Genomic DNA, 20,003 nt, shown 5'->3' on the forward strand with positions numbered 1-20,003 from the left:
AGCTCTCATGCGTACTTTCCAATATGCATAGTTAGTGCCATAAAGAAGGTATAATTAGAGATTGTCCTCTATTCATGACAAACAAGGGTTAATGGATCACACAACAAAGATTAATCCTAATCAGAGTGTACCACTTTAATACCACTTGATAAGCCAAGAATGTACTGACCCATTTGGTAAATTAATCAATTAATTAGCCAAGTGAATTAGTTAGATTCAATAACATGCAATAAGCATAGTAGTACAAACAAATCACCAAATAAACTAAATGTAACGAAAAATAAATTTGACACAGGTGATTTGTTTACGAATGGGGAAAACCACCGAGACAAAACCTCGCCGGATGAATTTAAAGTCACTACTCCCAAGAATCCACTATTATCAAAACAAGCTGTTACAAGTAAAAGGAATCCCAGTACCTAATAGCAACCTATAGTTGAACATTTACCCCAATACCCAATTGGACTTGTAATACAGTGACAATCTCTCATTTCAATGCACGACTCCCAGTACGTGACTAACCAATCGATGCACAGATCCAAGTACTTGACTAACACACCAACTTGAAAAGGATGTTGACTGTAAAGTTCTTCAGTTCATCCAAACGATGAAGATCAAGAAGCTCCTTGGTTACAAAATCCTTGGCGCAAAGACGCAATAGCTTCTACAATGAATATGATGAACTAGGGCAATTGTCTCTAGTCACAATTTGCATGCACACTGACTTTGCATCAAGTTGCATAATCTTGCATCATCTTTGACGGCCCTTAAAATAATCCTTATATATGTCTAGGGTTGTGAGAAAAGAAACCCTACACAAATAACTTGGATATGCGTGAAAAACAAATTTGGAAATCTAAATTTCGTAATTCTTGATAGATACTATTTTTGTTGAGCAATTGTCGAGCACAAGCATTAAACCTTGATAGATATTATCTGTCAAGATATCTGTCGAGCTTTAATGATCAGCAGTTCTTCACTTGTTTCTTGGACAGACTTGCATGACTTCAATACTAGACTTGAACCCTTGTTCCTTGAAGTACTAAACTCATCCTAAATCTACCCAATTACAAGTAAAGTGCATTTTGTCAAAGGATTGGCCAATTTACAGTAACATATGTCATAACAAGTTCCACATATGTCCTAACAAAAATAATGAAGAAAGTACTCAGAAATCCCTCAGGGTAGGAAGTTGCAAACAGTATTATTATTATTTTTTTCGTGTTAAAGTGTAGAACAACACAATTATGTTTAAGTTGCACGTAAGAATTAAAATAGTTTCAGTATTGTCCCATTAAAAGCAAAGCAACAAAAGACTAGGACAAAGTATCTTAAAGTAATTCCCTTTTGTTGTTGTTGATAATATCCTATATTAGCTAAAGCATTTGTGCAACGATTCACTTCCTACAGATAGATATGTCTAACTGTCACTGCCCATTGTCTAGTCCAGAAGACTCCTGCAATATCACACACAAGATCCAATGTTAGAGGAGGAGTGCTAAACTACTAATATCATTTTTTAACCAATAGGCAACAAAATGAATCGATTCCCACTTAAACATTTGATTAACCCTTTGTCCATGCATGCCAGGACTAAACTTAATGGATTTTCTAATGATAACCTAGGACTAATTAGAGTCACCACTGCACACCTTTGGTGTGGTGGTCACTCCATAAGTATAAATACTTGTAGGGTGCGGGATGGTAAAAACCGAGATTCAAGTTTCCAGAAGGGAGTTTCACGCGATATGTGAACTAACAAAAATATTTCAATAGTACAATTAAAATAGAATAATGATATATATCTATATATATATAGTACAAAATAAAATAACAAACACTATTTTAAGTTGCATGACAAACGTACATAGTGTAAGTAAGTTAAAATTTTAGCAAATCAAAAATCAAAGATGATCCCCTCCATGTCCACCACCCCCCCCCCCCCTCCTCTACATCAAGGGCACCTCCTCTATCATGAGCAAGTTGATCATTCTGTGTGAACTTGTTGTGGTAGCAACAACAGAGGAGGCTAACAACAAGAGTTATCCGTAAAAAACTAGGTACTATTGCAGCAAAACCCACAATTATTAGAATGTTATTCATTCTAAAAAGGAAGAAATATCAGAGGTATTGAATGAAGGAAAGCTAGAAGCCTAGGTTATAGGCTTTGGGGAAAAAAGAATGAAGGAAAGCTATGGCAAAAAATAAGCAAAAGTACCAGGTTTTTAGTACTTGGTTTGAGAGAGTAGATTTTGGTTCAGGTTTAAACCAAGGTTTTGAGAAGGAAGAGTAGATTTTGGTTCGGGTTTAAACTGAGGTTTTGAGAAGGAAGAACCACCAGTGTGATGGTGATGATTGGCGTACACCACGGAAGAGCAAGGAAGCTCCACCCGTTTAGATCGGAGAGAGAAACTCGAGGTTAAGAGAGGAGCGTTAGGCCGAGAGATTAGAGAGAGGGGTTTAATTAGAGGTTTCTGGAGTTGGCTTGTCGCTGAAGTGCCGAGAATGGCTGACCATTGTGGTCGGCGATGAGAGTTTTTGAGTTTGAGCTTCGGCCATGGAGAGATTCTAAGAGAAACGGCCAGGGTTTTTGGAAATGATATTCCTAGTAGAATTACACTTTCTTATTTTAAACTATGCATTAAATTACATTTTACACCTCAAACTATTTGAATACACACTTTATACTCTAAATTATCACACTTATTACATTTTGCACCCCAACATTAATTTCATTGTTAAAGTAGATGAAAAATAATACTCCATCCGTCCCACTTTTTTTGTCCTATTTGAAATGTCAAACTTTTTAAGGGAATATCATTTATTGTCTTGTCTACCTTTTAAAAATGTATAAATTTCCAAAACTACCCTTAAAAAAATTTATCAAAAAATTGAATTAGTAAATTAATAGGGGTATAATAGGAACATTAGTAAATTAATGATTTTTATTTTTAGAAACAGGACAATATTTTGGGACATCTCAAAATAGAATAGAGGATAAAAAAAAGTGAGATGGAGGGAGTAGCACATAACTTGCACTAGATTTTTTCTTAGATGTAACAAATCTATTACAACAAGTTTTGTGAAGTAATAGCCTATACTTACAAGATTTTCAAAATAGTAAATTGTTTATTGCAACAATATATATAAAAAAAATCATCGCATCAAAGTTATTATTAAAATATTTGGAGTTTATTGCAACAAAAAATTTTGTTGCATAAACTTATTACCTCAAATTTTATTGCAACATCTTGTATCAACTATTGCAATGACTCTAATGTTATTGCAATGGTTTTTTTCGTTGCAATAAACATTTTTTCTTGTAGTGTAATAATGGAATAATAGATTACAAAATAATTTAAAATAAATAATGAACCTCCTAAATTTAAAGGACAAAAGTTGACTACAAACTTGCAATTGTACCATAAGACTACAATTTTCTTTTTAAAAAAAAATTAATATTGTTACATATTTTGAAAATCTAACAGTTGTATTGCATATTCTTTACACTCTTATTCATTATGGACATATGCAATGTGCCTATTAGGTTTCTTTGGAACTTACATTTGTTTGGATTTTCATATACTTCTTCTCTCCTCTCTTCCCATCTAAACATAATTCATAAACTCTATGTATATGTGACATAACTATTACATATATATATATATATATATATATATCGCATACGTGGGCCAAAATGGGCAAATGCCCTTTTCGTGCAAAAAAATCAGCGTTTTGCCCCCTTTCTCAAACTAATTAGGGAAATGTCCCTGTTTTGAAACTTGATTTTCTCAAAATCGAGTTATAGCAAACTGAAAATTAAAAAAAAAAAATCTGGAACTCGAGTTTTTTTCTTAAGTCTAATCGCTCCATAGAGAGCCCTATAGTGGCGTTTTAACATACAAGTTTTTTTCTTAAGCCTGATCACTCCATAAGGAGCCCTAAAGTGGCGTTTTTTATGGAATTCGAGCTCTATGAACTCGAGTTCCATGCTTTTTTTTTTTTTTTTTTTTTTACCTATAGCTATGTTTCATGGAGGCCTATAGTGGCGTTTTTAATGAAACTCAAGTTTCATAAACTCGAGTTCCATTCAAATTTTTTTTTTTTTTTTTTTAATTTTTTAAGTTTGGTCGCCCCATACTCAATTTTCTACAAATTGAGTTTTGCATTGAAACTCGATTTTGAGAACATCGAGTTACAAAAAATGAGCATTTTCCTAATTAATTTGGAAAATAGGGCAAAACGATAATTTTTTTGCACGAAAAAGGCATTTGCCCATTTTCTCCCGCATACATGCGATCCAATCATTAGTCATCAAGGTGGTATATATTTCAATTATTTGCCCACTTTTGAATCTTTTTGTATAAGAACTATCACCCTTTTTTTTTTTTGTTACATCAAATTCAAAGACAATTTATATGATAATAAATTCATTTAAATTAATATCACATGAAAAACTGTCTAAAGTGCTCATTCTATGTGTTTTCTGAATAAAGTGATATAGAAAAGAAAACATTATAACGTTTATTTTTAATCTCAGTCTTTGGATCAATTTTTTTTTTCTTTTAATTTTTTACCTTTTCAACTTTTTCCCCTTACATTAGAAGTGTAATATACTTGTCAATATCCAAATTCGTCTCCAAGACTTCCTTCTCAAGTTTTGATAATTTTTGTTTCTAAAAAATAAAAAGTTTTGATGATAATTTTCGGTGGTTCAGATGTTGACAACTTGACATGATGGATGCCATAAGCTACCTAACAAAGACAAAAAGTTGGGCAACAGAAAATTTATACTGCTTTTCGGTCATTAATGCATAATTACCAGATGATTTACTTAGTGCACTGATTTGACATTGAGAATATTTGGCACTCTTTTGGGAACATTATCGTCCTTGGTGAACTATTGGATGAATCATGGGTTGCCGCATTAACATAATATTGAGAGTGCCACGGATGAATTATTCATGATGGCAAGAAATTTTGTGCTTGAAAATGGATTTAGAGTTCCTTCTAAGAAAAAGAGAAAAGGATTAGAGTTGAGCAAGTTCCATGCATGTGGGAGGTGGGAACCTTTCTTGTCATGATGTAATTTTTCTGATGAGTGTGTCTTGGTCTAAAACTACAAATATAATCGAACAAGAATTCACGTGATCTAGGGTTTGAGCTTTGAACCAAGCATATTGTGTTGTTTATGGCACTAATTGAATGTATTTGTGTTCCATCGACGGAATGTGAATGTTGTATACATGTTTCTACCATAAATATTGGAGAACATATTTTTCTTTTGCAAAATTAACGTATAAAATTACTACTTAATTGGTAAAAGATTTTGCTATCTAAACAATGATTTGCGTTGGAAGTTCAATTAATAATAATAAAAATCCAATAATAATTTATTAGTCTAATGATAAAAAATAATCATGAAGATCTACAAATTAAAACAAATCAATAAATAAACTGCTTTGCATGCAGGATAGGGATTATGAGAATGCATACTCATATATTTGATAATTATGATAATCTAGAGCCTAAATTTTTATCCGTGCCTATTCCGCATGCGCTTTTCTCTCCTCATATTCTTCATTGGATGGTTTGGATGGACTTCGCAGTTTTTTCCTGACTAATATTTGAGAAGCATATAACGATGGTGCAATCATGAGCCACATTTAACAAAAAATGGTGGGCTTCTATACATTTGTCTTGTATCCAAAGGCGATTCCTATATGATTAGTTGAAGCATCCTTCCTAAATCGTTCAAGATTTTATTCTTCTCTTATCCTATAGGCAACCAAATTAAAGTCATCAGACTGCCCAAAAAAAAAAATAATAATAAAAAACTAAAAAAATTTAAGTCAACTGTAATTCCAAACTCATGCATTTAGGTGAAACCAATTGAATCCTTTAGAGACTGGAGATAGGAAAAAAAAATTATGGAAGGTACTCGTATCACAAGTTTAGAATCAATTTCCACTTAGAATTTCCCTTTCACCTACTTGCCTTGTAAATTAATCAAAAAACAAAAAGTTATCAAAAAATATTATTCGAAAGCCGGCATTTGTTGAAGCCACGCAACTCTTCGATGTTATGAATGGTGATGGTAACTAATTGAATGCCTTTTCTGTGTAGAATAGAGCTAGCTAGAGAATCCTTTCTTTGATTCCCAAAAGGGCCAAAAGGCAACGGCCGGTACTGCATGTGGAATTTAATTTCTTGATAATTGTGATTTTAATAAGAGTATAAATGATCGGTTGATTTGCTTCTGGCCATGTTTAGGTGGGAATATGATTAGGCATTGTTTTAAAGCTACCTTTGATTTGCATAATTTGAGGAAGATGCTTTTTTTTAAAGTGATAAGAAAGTTATATTATACGGTTATAGCAAAGATTTCTTTAGACTTGGACCAAAGGGATTGATAACACTTTGAATATGGCCAGTTTAATTAACTAGAGCAAACCTGGAAATAAAATAATAAAAGGGATTTTTTCTGGAAAAAAAAATTATCAAAAGCCAAAACAATAATACGAAATCAGCCTAATTCTTATGAATTGTACATTGATTATGGGCTACCATACTTGTATCTCTTTTAATCCACTAGGAGTGTATAGATCCTATAGAATAAATTAGCAAAATTTTATTCATTATTAATAACAAAATGTCAAAAACTTACAATGAAGTTCTGTAGTGGCATAGGACCATAGGGGCTATGGCTTTTTGTCGGGTTACAAAGATTGAGGATGTAAAGCTAGCTATTATTGAAGGGGATGACAAGTTAGTACTAGATTGCACGTCAGATTCGATTAGTTGTTGAATTGAGAAGTCTTCCAATCGATTCATGATAAAGTGTAAATGCCAAAGGTTGCCAAAGGTAAAAAAGGTTGTCTGTCCTTCAGAATATGATCCGTACCTCTCTTTGCAATTAAAGTGCATTCCACCGCAGCAGCCTCAATGTAGGAGAGAATATTTAAAATCCTCACTCACCAACAGTGTAACAATTGGTACATAGCTAGGGTTGCAACACATGTAAGGCAACGGTATAAGTTAAACGTGGTAATTAACAGAAGAGTGGTCATTCTCAGGTTATGACTAAATGTTAACGATGTGCAAGGAAAAAATGCCACGTGAGGAGAAGAAACCGCCAATATGGCCTCAAATATAAATAGAGGACTCATTCCTCATATCAACACATAACTTTCATATCTCAAAAGCTACTCAACAAAGATTTCTATCTTGCAATTGTACTTTGTTTTAGTTCTTAGTATGTTGTAAGGCATTACTGCAAGTAAATATATTGATTCTCATCACTCTTTCAACTTTAAGATCTATTTGGATACCGCTTATTGTTGAAAACTGAAAACTAAAAATACTATAACAAAATAATTTTTAAATATATAAATAGTATCGTAGAATCCAAATTTATATTGAAATATGTGTTTGGATGATTTTTGTGGGTTCGTGAACAGTATTATGGGACCCACATTTTTTCAACAAAATGCACAAACGCAACGCTTCCCAAACACACACTTATAAAGCTTTCTTAGATTCAAAATAAGTTTTTTTTTTTTTTTTAATGAGAATATTCATAGCGAGTTCTTGGTGGTGAAGTTCATAGATCTTTAAAGTCTTTTATTGAATTGAAATTTATTGTTTCACATCAATGTCCTCTAGCAGCCTCATAATGTAGAAAACTAAAATCGACCACATGATTGACCGAGTTCAATGGAAAACCAGTTTGAGAACAAGTTTTTTAATTATGAGAAATAGAGGGTTTGCTAGAACCAATCATGGTTAATCAACGATGTGCTCTAGTATTCTTGTAATGTATTACTATTTGGAAAATCAGACTAAAATCAACTGGTTCACCCAAGTTAACTGGGAATTAGTTGGAGAGCCAATGTTTTAATTATGAGCCGTATGAACGGTGGCTGAACCGAACAATTTGCTAGAATCAGTTATGGTTTAATCTTAGTCCTAGCTAATTTTTTAATATGAAAAAACAATAAAACGAAGATTTTACATCTCAAATTAGAAAAGGAAGCAATTTTTTACTCACATTAATATTGACCACTAAGCCAAGGTTGCGTCATGATGCTCCAATTTGGTAAACTAAATATTTGAACCAATTCAAAAGAAAGCCATACCAACAAAATAAAAAGACTTTCATTAATATATTTGTAATTTTTATTATGTAATTTTATTTAATTAGCCATCTCAAAAGAAAATATAAATAAATAATTCTAGTATATTCATAATTTTTACTTAAAGAAATTGATTATAATTATATTGTTCATTTTTTATGCTTTATTGATTTGAGACGACAACGGCATGGTTTTGGCTTCAATGTCCAAGCAATTACCATAGTTATACTCGGCCTTGGAGGTGGTGGCAATGGCTGCTTCAACAGCACTATCGTTTGCATCACAGCTGGGTTTTCATCGTGCTATCTTGGAGTTTGATTCACTTACATTGGCCACGGCACTGAGAAATAAAAGCACCTTCCCTTCTCCATATGGTTTGCTAATGGAGGATATTAAATTTCATGCTAGTTTTTTTATTCAATTACTCTACTCTCATGTAAAGAAAAAGGGTAATAAAATTGCGCATAATTTAGCCAGACACACTCTTTGTATTTCAGATTTTTCGATGTGGATAGAGGATGTTCCACCACCCTTACTTCCTGTAGTCCTAGAGGACATTGTTGGATTTTCTTAATAAAGCTTAAAGTGTTTTCTCTCCAAAAAAAAAAAAATGAAAAAAAAAAAAAAAACTTTCTTATATAAGTAGTAAAATATGCTTGAAAACTATTTAATTATCCGAAATTTTTTTTTAATCAAGATTATTCATTTAAAAAAAATTCATTTATTTAATATTTTATTTCATTATTAAATATTTATCATGTTATCACAGTCCAACCTTCAGTAGAACCTCAATTAAATCTTAAGATCTTCAACCGTTTTATTTTTCAACTCTTTGAATGATTCAATTTTAAAAATTTTGGTATAACTTTGAATCATTTAACTTTCCTGTAAACTTGTAGTGTCATTGATCCCTTAACATAGCGTTTCACACACTTGCATTTTTAAAATATGATTTCAACGTAAGTGTATACTACATTACTTGTAATAATAATTCTCCTTTTTATTTTTTTGAGAAACATAATTCTCGTTTTTCTAATACAGCCAATAGACTTTGACCACGAGAATGAGCTCACATTGACTATTCCTCCTCAACCGTATGGATAGGCATATATATATACCTCAAAATTCAAAATCTCTCAGCCTCACTCACTCTCTCGTAGCAAATCGCAATGGCGCTTTCCTCTGCATTCCGCGAGCGCCTCGAGCAAATGGAACACACCAGATACCAACGTCTCTCTCTCCTCCAGGTCAGCTCCCCAATGCCAACCCTAATCTCTCTCCTCTGTTTGTTTCGTCTCCTATAAATTTTCTCGCCAACCAAACAGATCAGTAAATCCCTAATTTTGTCAACCTGTGTTCACCACGCCAAAAAAAAAAAAAAAATGATCGCAGGCAGAGAGAGAATTGCAAGCGAGCAAGTCTCAGGTCTTGGCGTCAAAGCACGCAAACATCAGGGCCATGGAACAAAGGTGCTTGATACTCGACCAAAAGATCGCGTCTCAGAATTTCAAGATCTCGGCCCTCAAGTCCCAAATTGAAAGCCTCGATGCGAAATACTGTTCAGAATTGCAAGATTTGAGGTGAGTGAATTTAATTTTGTTCACATTTTCCAGTGGTTGAATTATGTAATTGAAATAGACTTGGTTTTTTGGTTTTGGTTTTGGTTTTGGTTTTTAGGGTTTTGAAGAGTGAGGTGGAGGAGCTTGAGGAGTTGGAGAAGGAGAGGGATAGGTTTTACGAATTGAAGAGTTGCGAGATGAAGGAGTTTAAGGAAAACGTAGAGAAGTTCGTCGTGGAATGTCAAATGCGCGTTGAGGAATTGAGGAACACTGTAAAAGAGGTGATGAGTATGGCTGTCAAACTCCAATTGCATTGAATATTCTTTGGATGAATTGTAAATTACAGCATGCTTATCAGTTTACTGTATTTCGGCACATTCACATTTGCATGTATATTAGATAAAGAAAGTATCAGGATCAAACAATCTTTGTTTAAGTGATTGCTGAACATCTTTTGCTTGAGAATTCTTGATGCTTAGACAGCTTCTACACAAACCTTGAAATAGTTAAATTAATAGACAGAAGTTTCTTCCAACTTGGTTTGAGGAAATTTCCTCCAATTTTTCAACCTGCTACTTGGCGATTCAAATGACCATCCACAAGTGCTTTTAATTACATAACGTATTTGACAGTTAAACAACTTATCTAAATGACTTAATAGATCATCCATTTGAAATGCACGTGGATGTTCGTCCGAATCACCACTTAAAGAGTTGGGGGATTCTTCCAAATTTGTGTGGAGAAAACTTTGTGTTAAATGAATAGTCAAGATTATCCAACTTATCTGAAAAATTATTTTAAATAAAGTCATCCATGTGATTAAGGTTCATTTGAGCAATGTTTGGAGAAGGGGATGTGTAATTGCTTTATCATATCATTGAGTCAGTTTACTCTAAGGCGCTGAATAAAATGGCATGATAAGAGGGTATACCTCTATGTGCTGAGGAAGGCTTTGAAATGAGTACACGCTGGGTATGCCAAATTTATAAAGAGAAGTCCTCCTGAGTTCCTAGTATACCTTCCTCATTTGATTAATTAAATAGTGCGTCATTCATTCATTCTTTGGTTAGCAATACTAAAGAAGAAATGAGCACTATACAACAAGAAGAACGAATCAGATATTAAATTAAGACTTGTAGTAAGTAGAAAGCCAAGAGATCTCTTCTAAGGAATGGATTCAGTTGTTAAACAATGAGAGGGCAGCTGTACTCCGATTACTTTTGAAGCTAAGTTTCATAAACCTGTTAGGCAAGCTCATAGTGTGCTGAGTAGATTCTCAATTGGGTCAGCATAAACTTCAACCTTGCAAAGCTCTAAAGAGGATTCTTGATGTCTTCAACAACGGAAGGGGCCTGCTGTCTCTGTAAGTAATATTTTTGTAAGAAATCCCTGTTGTTTTTCATAGAATTAAAAAAAATAAAATTAAATAAAATTTTAAAAAAAAAATGAAATTAGACGGTGGTGGTTACAAACTTCAAATTTCTGACTTATTAAAAAAAATCATTGGAAGTAAGCTGTCTTAGAGCCCTGTTTGAAGTGGATGTGAGTGATAGAATTTGCTGACGTATCTATCTCTATGGATCCTAAACCTAATAAACCCCAATGGATTATGCCCAATAAGCCTATATTTTAGATGAGAACAATAAATAAGAAGGCAAGTTTTATTTCAAGTATGTATTTGGCATTTAAAGTTTCCTATGAGGCTTTAGTCCCCCCCTTTAGAATTTTGAATGACCAATCCCTATAAGAAAATATTCATATTTTAGCATTATGCATCATCTATTTTTCTTATCCTTAGGCTGTGTTTGGATAGGAGGGTTTAAATTTAAGGGATTTGAAGAACCTTTGTTAGTATTGCTTTTAATTTAACAACACATGATGATGTGAGCTTTGAAAATTTTGCTCAAACAAAAGCACTTGTGATATATTATAGAATGACATCTTATATCTAGTCATTTCAAATCCACATATTAATAAAGCTCAAATCGATCTATTAATTCAATAACAAAAAAACGTCATTTCATACTCTATTCAAGTACTTTGAACTAAAAATTCAAATTCAAATTTTTCTCTTTCAATAGCTTTTTCCAAACGGACCATTAGTGTATTTTGATTCTTGATTTGGAAAATTTTTATACTTGCTTCTGTTCAAACATTTAAGATGCTTTCATTTTCCAGTTGAATTTAATAATGGCTCATTTATAGAACCTGCTCATGAAAGATTGGGTTTTTATTCTTCTTTTTCTGTAGGTTTGTTGTTGTTGTTGTTGTTGTTGTTCTTCTTCTTCTTCTTCTTCTTCTTCTCCCCACCCCCCAGTCCCCCCCACCCCAATTTGCTTCTGCTTCTTCCAATAGATGGATAAATTCTTTAATTTAATGAAATTCCCTTCTCCTTGTAATTATTTTACTGGTAAAGTTCTGTCCCTTATGAAAAATCTTTGTGTGGTTTTGTTGATCCTCAATTGTCTTACATTGATGTTCAAAAGTCTTGCAAAGAATTGCTGGGGGTGGTAAATCACTCTTCTCAAAGTAGTCTCTATTTATAGAGCTCACAGTGGGTTAAAATTAACTTATTGCAGCCTTCAACTGACAGTTCTTCTGGGGGGCATGCATTGCCAGAGACAATTAGGGTAATTTTACAGGTCCATGGACTGTTTTATCTGCTTTTTCTATGAATTTAGCCAGGGGAGGCTCTAGCAGCATGACTAGCTCCTAAGATGATTCGATGTAGAGATTGAAAAGCTATGTGCCTACATACTTTGAAGGGGATTCTCATGCAGTGATTAATACTACATAGAAGCTAGATTCCTGCCCTCCTGAGAGATCTCTTTCTACTTGCAGTGGACTTATGATCTCTCATTGTAATTTAGAAATTTGTATGTTGTAAATACAGCAACTTATTTTAACTCAAGACTTCAGAGGTTGCACATCCTTAGACGTAACATTGTCGAAAGCTCAAACTAACTTGTTAATTAGAGCCTTGGCATTAACATTTTAATGATATTGGACAACAATTTGAAAAATTAATGAAACTTGGCTGAGATAACTGTTTTATGTTTTGTGGCTCACCAATTGACTGTGGTTGTGATCATTAGTGTTCATGTCATGCCAAACTACCATTTCCATTATGTTTTTAGAGAGTCAGCAGGCTTGCAAAATGGAGCAGTTCCTGAACATTTAAAAAAAAAAAATTTAGAATCTAACATGATACTTGCCAGAGAGAAACTGAAGTTACAATAGAACTACCAAAAGGAATTACAATGGGGCTGTTTTTCCAGTGTTAATAACTCTAGAAGTAAAAGGAATGAAAACAGAATTAGAGTGATAAAGATTTTTGATTCATGTGGATTTTTGAATGATGAACTAACAATATTTTTTGTTTGTTCTTGATGGGTAGTTGTACATATAATGCTCCCATGATAATTTTAAAAGATAAATCTCTGTTACACAAGTTATTTCTAAGTAATATGATCCAACTAAAACCACATCTTTGACATCACTTGATTTTTCTTGCAGCTCCAGTCAAGCATTACAAAACTCCAGGGCGACAGTGGATATTTTAATAATTCTGAGATATCTGCTGCTGAAATGAGAAACTCTGAACTTATAGACGTGAAGAAGAATTTGGATAGAAACTTGGCTTCTAATTACCAAAAAAGAGCACAGTTACACGAGCAGCTTCAGAAAATATTGTATTAATTGCAAGTTTGCTGATAAGAAGGTGCAGGCAACAAAAATGAAAGCCATATTGTACAGAAGAAAGAAGTTTGAAAAGCATAGCCTATGTAAAGGGCATGACTCCGCTGTCCTCAATTTTTTATTTTCTATTTTCACTTCCCCCTCTTTGCTTCAAGTGGGATATGGGCATTTAACTGTTATCATCTTCCATAATTGGCCTCATGCTGAAGATGGTATAGCAGTAGAAAAGATTTTCCTTGTCAAAATAGAATGAGGATTGGTGCCCATGACATTATAAAATTAGTTTGTGGATCATGGGTATGAAGTGGATCAAATCAATTGGTATGTTCAGCTATTCGATGATTTGGATGGCAGACCTGACTAACATCGCGCTAAGGAATAGAACAATTAGGTAAGGGATCATATGGAAAATGATTCTTTCCATTTGTTCATGAAATAGAGGATCTATTTCAAAGTGAAGATCCATTTCTCCCTTAAAAATTTCATAGTTCTCTAGGTGAATATTGTGTCACCTAGTTCAAAAATATAGCGCCGCCTAATTTAAAATCAACTGTCATTCCTTATTTGTTGGGATGAGATTTTAAATGATGTGGCATCTTGTGCACTTTTAAATGCATGAAAATTAAATCTCACTATGAATGGACACTCTTAACTCTATATTTCAAAGTAAATTAAGAGAATACACATACAAGGACTTGGACCATGTGTTGTGATAGAAAGGGCTAAACTCATTCATCCAAAATAAATATACAGATAACCATGTAGTCCTTGTTTGTCCAATTTGATTTCCTTAGATATAAATCTCAACTTTTAAAATATAGTGACATCATATTGAGGAATGTATAATATTGTCAATAACAGATCTAAACCATTAAATAATTATTAACTTCTTTATCTATTTTTCCTTAAGCCTTTAGGTCGAACTCGAACTCAAACCCATCCCTTTATAAAGGAGAGCAGACCAAAAGCCCTTTTGAATAATTATCAGTCTTTTTGATATCAATAATGTTGATCCATACAGGCAGTGAGAACTGAGAATTCTCAGCTGAACCAACCAAATTAATCATTTATTAGGGCTCACTATTGACAAATAGCTTTGGTCTAGTTAAATTTAAGTCCCTTTCCAGCTCAACATTTTACGGCCCGAGCCTAATGATACACAATACCCAAGCTTGTAAACTAGAAGGCAATCGGCCCTATGGCCCAAGTCCCTTTAGCTCTAAAAGGCCCACTCAGCCGTGTTCCACTTCCTCGTCCTCCAACTTTGCCAATTGGCCTTTTCTTTTTCTTTTTTCTTTTTTCTTTTTTTTCTTTTTTAAGATAAGTTACCACAGTATTATTCAGTAAGAATCAAGCAATTTTAGGATCATACTCCTTGGCACACCTTTTTTTTTTTTTTCCCTACTATCTTATTTGATAGATTATAATTAGTTGTCTACAATTTTTCACATGGACCCATCACAAAAATATGTGATCTTATGGTATTTTTTGAAAAAAAATATTTTGTGCAAATATTGTATATGTAGTAGTATTTTTTTTTTTAATAAGAATCAAAAAATTATTTTATCCAATTTTTATAGGAGCCAAAACCATTTCAGTATTAACTTACCAAGTTTTTATTAATTTTTCCTAAATTCCAATTTTTATTGGCGGTTCCATTTTGAAGCCTTCAGTTACATACGTTTAGACTACTGGGCCCCATTCCCGACCAAAAAGAAAAAAAATAAAATAACTTCACGTGTCACTTTCTGGTGAGTCCCAGACTGTTATAGGGAGTAACCCTCCAGAACCTTCTCTTTTTAATTTAAAAAGCCCTAATCGAAATTAACATAAATTCGTATTACCCATTCTAGCATTTTCCATTCCCATATAAAACGGTCTCTCTCTCTCTCTCTCTCTCTCTCTCTCTGTCTCTCTGTGTGTCTCTCTCGGTTGATACTTGATAGTGTAAAAATAATAATTTTGGTTTTGTTTAGCTGAAGAAGCAAAAGTGAAAATGGCGGACGAAGTGGCGCTAGACTTGGAGGAGCTCCGTCACGTCCAAAGCATTGCGAAGAGACCACGCGTCCTCTCTCTCATCTCCTCCCAGATTGATAACCTCGACAAGGTTCTCTCCTTTTCTCTCTCTCTTTTTTTTTTTTTTCTCTAAACGTGGTTGCCAAATTGTAATCTCTAACTAGCTAATTATTGCTTTTGAAATAACCACAAATGCTCATATTGCCTTTTTTTTTTTTTTTTTTTTTTTTTTTTTGCTGCAATACAAAACTAATTTGATTAGGATTAAAATATATATATATATATATATATATTAAATTTTGTTATTTACTTGAGATTATATTTTTTATCTTATCCATTAGATGCGATGTTAACCTTATTGTTTCATTTATTGATTTTTTTTTTTTTAAATTATAAAATAGTGAATTTCTTGTTACTACTTTTCCTGTAAACAAGTTTATACTTTTTTTTCTTTTTTCTTTTTTTGAGATTAGATTTTATTCTATAGCTTTTTAATATTTAGTTATTTACATAAAGGAAAATGCTTTACTTGCTAACAAAGGATACAAATATATGAGATTTTCATGTTTAGTTTACTTCTAGGAATCTAATAGGAATTATTTATTCTTCCTAGGATGTCTTTATGTGACTTCCTACAAATATATTATAAGAAAACTAAACATGGGCCATGAATTAAGTCAAATTTGCTAAAAATTATAGTATAACACATTTCGGAATGACATATATAAAACTAAACTAAAATAATTATTTGAACTGATTGTGTTTCATGAATTATATTTATATGTTTTTTTTCTTTCAAACACTACCTCCAAAGCCTAGTCCAAATGAGAAGAGCCTTGTAGTTTAACTGACACCTCCTCATGTACAAAGTGCTTGGGGGTTTAGAGTGGAAAAGGTTCAAATTGTCAGTTAGCAGCTTCCCCGATTGTAACTCTTTGTTACTGTTATACTGCTTAATAACACTTTATTAAATTAATATTTAGAAAATCACATTGTTGGATTTTTTATTCTTTTTTTTTTAAAAAAACACGCATGCCAAATATCGTATTAATCTAGAGTCCCTTGATATATTTGCAACCAAGTATGAGAATGCACCGGAATTCTAACAGATTATTTCAAACCAATTGACCAGTTAGGTATATGTGGATACTACTCGTGCAATTGAATGGATCTAAATCAATGAATTTGTGTGCTTTACTAACTAAGCATTGGTGACATTCCTAACACATGTTTGATGAGAAAATTTCTTTCTTCCTTTATATATATATATATATATATATAATTTGGGTAGTATAATAATATTTTTGGTGTGTGTGTGTGTGAATTGAGATCTAGAGTTGAACTATGGGATAACTTAGAGTTATTCCTGTGGAAGTTGTGTCAACTGTTTCTGAACTTGTTTTGTTAATATTGGTATTAATATCCTTTCAAAGCTCCCTCTTATCCTCAGCACCGAAATGTGACCCAAATAGAGCATTATTTTGTGATTTATGCCTTTCAGTGCAGTCTTACTATGATGTCTATCATGGCAGTCTGCCTAGGGAGCCTAGTGACTTTTTGCTCTTGCAGTAGTTTTAATCTCACTTCATATTATCAAAAGTCAGAACCCTTAAAAACAGAGTTTAAGTCTAATTTCCCTTTTATATTGACTTCTTAAACAATTACTTTCTTCAGCTTTTACGAAGTTAACATACTTCAAAGGAAATGGCTGTCTGATGTGATAAATGACCATCAATGCCAAGATAAATGGTTGGGTTTTTTTTTTTTTTTTTTTTTTTTTTCATGTTTTGGATTTGTACTTGTCAGACATAGCTTTTAAGGAGGTGATTGGTCAATATTGATTAGTATAATTTACCTATATTTTGTTGAGTAATAAATTGAGCTCGGATACCCACTTTGATGAAAGGCACCAAATGGTTTGCAAGCTTTGGTCATCTACCCAATGTTGAACCATAGACTTAATCTAAAAGAGTGGTGTATCGGTTGTGTATGGTATCATAGGATAGTATTTGTGGTACTGTGTTTTGCTTGTGAAAACTAAACTGATCTTGTGTCTCCATATGCAGATTTTAAAAGAGGCTACCTCCACACCTCCCTCGCAAATTCCAACTCCTATTTCAACTGCACCTAAGGCACCTCTGACCCCAGCATTAAATTATGTTACACTCGGATCATTCAGCTGGGATCAGGATGATGACAAAGTCAAGGTAAGAATGCATGTGATTACTGAAAAAGAGTCAGAAAAATTTATTGACTAAGGATAAACATGGATGATGTCCTCAGACAGTTATTAGGTTCTAATCATTTCTATGCAAAATGAAATCAAATTTTGTATTTGGTCTCCAAAAGGCACTGAACCAAGAGTATAATTCAAAAATACATTTGTTTGTGAATTTTTTGTTTTCAATTTCTCAACTCTCCATTGTATTTCTTGATGACTAACAGTTTTGGTTCTCATTATTGTTTAATTCTTATGGTATGTATTGGTATGTATGACCATTAGTTGCTCTAATCATTACTTATCAAAAAAATTAGTTGCTCTAATCATGATTCTGCCTACTGCAGATATATATATTCCTAGAGGGAGTTGAACAGGAAAAAATGGAAACTGAGTTTAAGCCAATTTCTCTCGATGTCAAATTCCATGATGTCCAAGGGAAGAACTACCGATGTGCCATACCCAAATTGAACAAGGAGATTGTTCCAGAGAAGTGTAAGGTGATAATTAAGCCAACAAGGGTCACTATCATATTATTCAAAGCTTCAAAGGGGAACTGGTTAGATTTGCAGTTTAAAGAGGACAAGGTAATTGTATAGTGTGAGAAGTATCACGGTTGGATTTTATATTTTTCCTTTTCAACATAATCAACTAATTGCACTATTTCTGTAATGTTTTTACCTAATAGCTAAAGCCAAATCTGGATAAAGATCGAGATCCCATGGCAGGAATCATGGATTTAATGAAGGTGAGTTTCTCCTTGATTTATCATTAGCAACTTATACTCTTGGATGTACATAACACACACACACACACACACAGTATAGGACGTACTTACAATGTAGGGAAGTAACCATGTCCGCCTACAAAATACAACCACCAGAGGCTACTTTTAGACAGCATCCTTTTTTTTCTCTCTTTTTATTTTATTTTAATTTATTTTAAGTGTATCTTGATGTTCATATTGCAGAACATGTACGATGAAGGGGACGAGGAAATGAAACGAACAATTGCAAAAGCATGGACTGACGCTAGGTCTGGCAAAACAGCTGACCCCTTAAAGGGGTATCGCTGAACTAATGGTTCTCATTAGATGTATTGGTGTTTACATGTTTTCGTGATACATTTGCTGGCCTATATTTTTGTCATGAAGAGTATCATGGGGGTGTCATTTTGTGTTAAATTTGTTGGAAGCGTGTGTCTGGATTATAGCTTTGTGTCATTGTTATGTTATGAAGCAAGCGTGAGTATGGATTATAGTTTTGCTTCATTGTTATGAAGTATTATTGCATATAGCTTCTTTGATGTTCTTTTAGTGGATTTTCTTTTCCTATTTTTCTTTGTTCATTTTTATTTTCATTTGATATCATATTCAAGTTTACATGCAGTACGATATGTGCCTTGTTTTGTTTAGTTTGGGTCTCCAATTGCATGATGTTAGCTGATCAAGAAACGACCTTCAATAATTTCATCAGTGGGGGCTCTAAATTAGCATCTCTGGCAGTGCATGATCGACAGAGTATTAGGAATATTCTCTGCTGAAAATGATATATACTGAAATGGAGCCAAATTGGCTTCGTAAAGGTGTGCTCAACCCTACAGAGATGGAGCATACCTTTCAATTCCCCTAATTTTGTAATAGGTTGCATGCTACACTTTTGAATACAACACTTTTAAACTTCAATTGGAATTAATATTCCAATTGTGTAAATTATAATTATTTATTGAATAATGGACTTAAGAATTTAAATGAAACCCCTTTTTTAGACTGAACAAAACGGCCTCAACCTGAAGGCCCAACTTGAGCTAGATTGAGTTGCTTTTAAAGATACCATGGGTTGATAGATTTCTTAAATCCAGGAAGTAGGGTTGGGCTGAAAAATACCTCAAACCCAATCCAACCCGATCAATTCTCTCACTCCTAGTCAAGTTTTTCCTCTCTATAATCTCTATTAAAATGTTGTCAAATTGATTTATGAACCATAGGTGTGAAATACAAAGTTTAATTCATTATTTCCACTCTTCTATGTTCCACAAAGGGAAATGATTTGATAAATTTGAGACTTTAATTAATAAAATTAAAAATTTTGGACCTAATCTGGAACAAGATATAAATACAGTTTTTTTAAATTTAATTTCCTCTATTCTTTTTTCTTTTCTTTTCTATTTGAGAATCAATTTCCTCTATTCTTTATTTTGCATGATGAGGGGGAATTTTATATTCTATGCGCAATGGGCTCCAAATTACTAAAGATAATTAATTAGTCAAAACAAATAAAAGAATACACTCTTTGAATAATATTTTTTCTCTCAAAACTTACACCCCATTTATAACAAAAAAAGATCCTCTGAAATAAAATATAGAGAAATGATACT

At 33.0% G+C, this 20,003-nt stretch overlaps 2 protein-coding genes across 4 annotated transcripts; both read left to right on the top strand.

The window, feature by feature from the left end:
• The first annotated feature begins 9,276 nt into the window (after positions 1–9,276).
• Positions 9,277–13,687, top strand: LOC115989480. 2 transcript variants are annotated; one of them, XM_031113170.1, is made up of 5 exons: positions 9,277–9,382; positions 9,528–9,715; positions 9,813–9,975; positions 12,274–12,324; positions 13,211–13,687. In XM_031113170.1, exons 1-5 carry the CDS (start codon positions 9,305–9,307, stop codon positions 13,391–13,393), a joined length of 663 nt encoding a protein of 220 aa, XP_030969030.1. In that variant the 5' UTR covers positions 9,277–9,304; the 3' UTR covers positions 13,394–13,687. The 2 variants fall into 2 exon arrangements, with proteins under 2 accessions (XP_030969030.1, XP_030969029.1); XM_031113169.1 differs by lacking the exon at positions 12,274–12,324.
• Positions 13,688–15,185: 1,498 nt separating this feature from the next.
• On the top strand, positions 15,186–18,960 carry LOC115988838 (calcyclin-binding protein). Of its 2 annotated transcripts, XM_031112458.1 has the most exons (6): positions 15,186–15,270; positions 15,370–15,500; positions 17,476–17,616; positions 17,975–18,214; positions 18,316–18,375; positions 18,598–18,960. In XM_031112458.1, the coding sequence occupies exons 2-6, from the start codon at positions 15,390–15,392 to the stop codon at positions 18,700–18,702; spliced, it is 657 nt and encodes a 218-aa protein (XP_030968318.1). In that variant the 5' UTR covers positions 15,186–15,270; positions 15,370–15,389; the 3' UTR covers positions 18,703–18,960. The 2 variants fall into 2 exon arrangements, with proteins under 2 accessions (XP_030968318.1, XP_030968317.1); XM_031112457.1 differs by lacking the exon at positions 15,186–15,270 and having other exon boundaries at positions 15,288–15,500.
• Positions 18,961–20,003: the final 1,043 nt, after the last annotated feature.

The sequence above is a fragment of the Quercus lobata genome, chromosome 5 (assembly GCF_001633185.2).
Source record: "Quercus lobata isolate SW786 chromosome 5, ValleyOak3.0 Primary Assembly, whole genome shotgun sequence".
Classification (NCBI taxonomy): domain Eukaryota; kingdom Viridiplantae; phylum Streptophyta; class Magnoliopsida; order Fagales; family Fagaceae; genus Quercus; species Quercus lobata.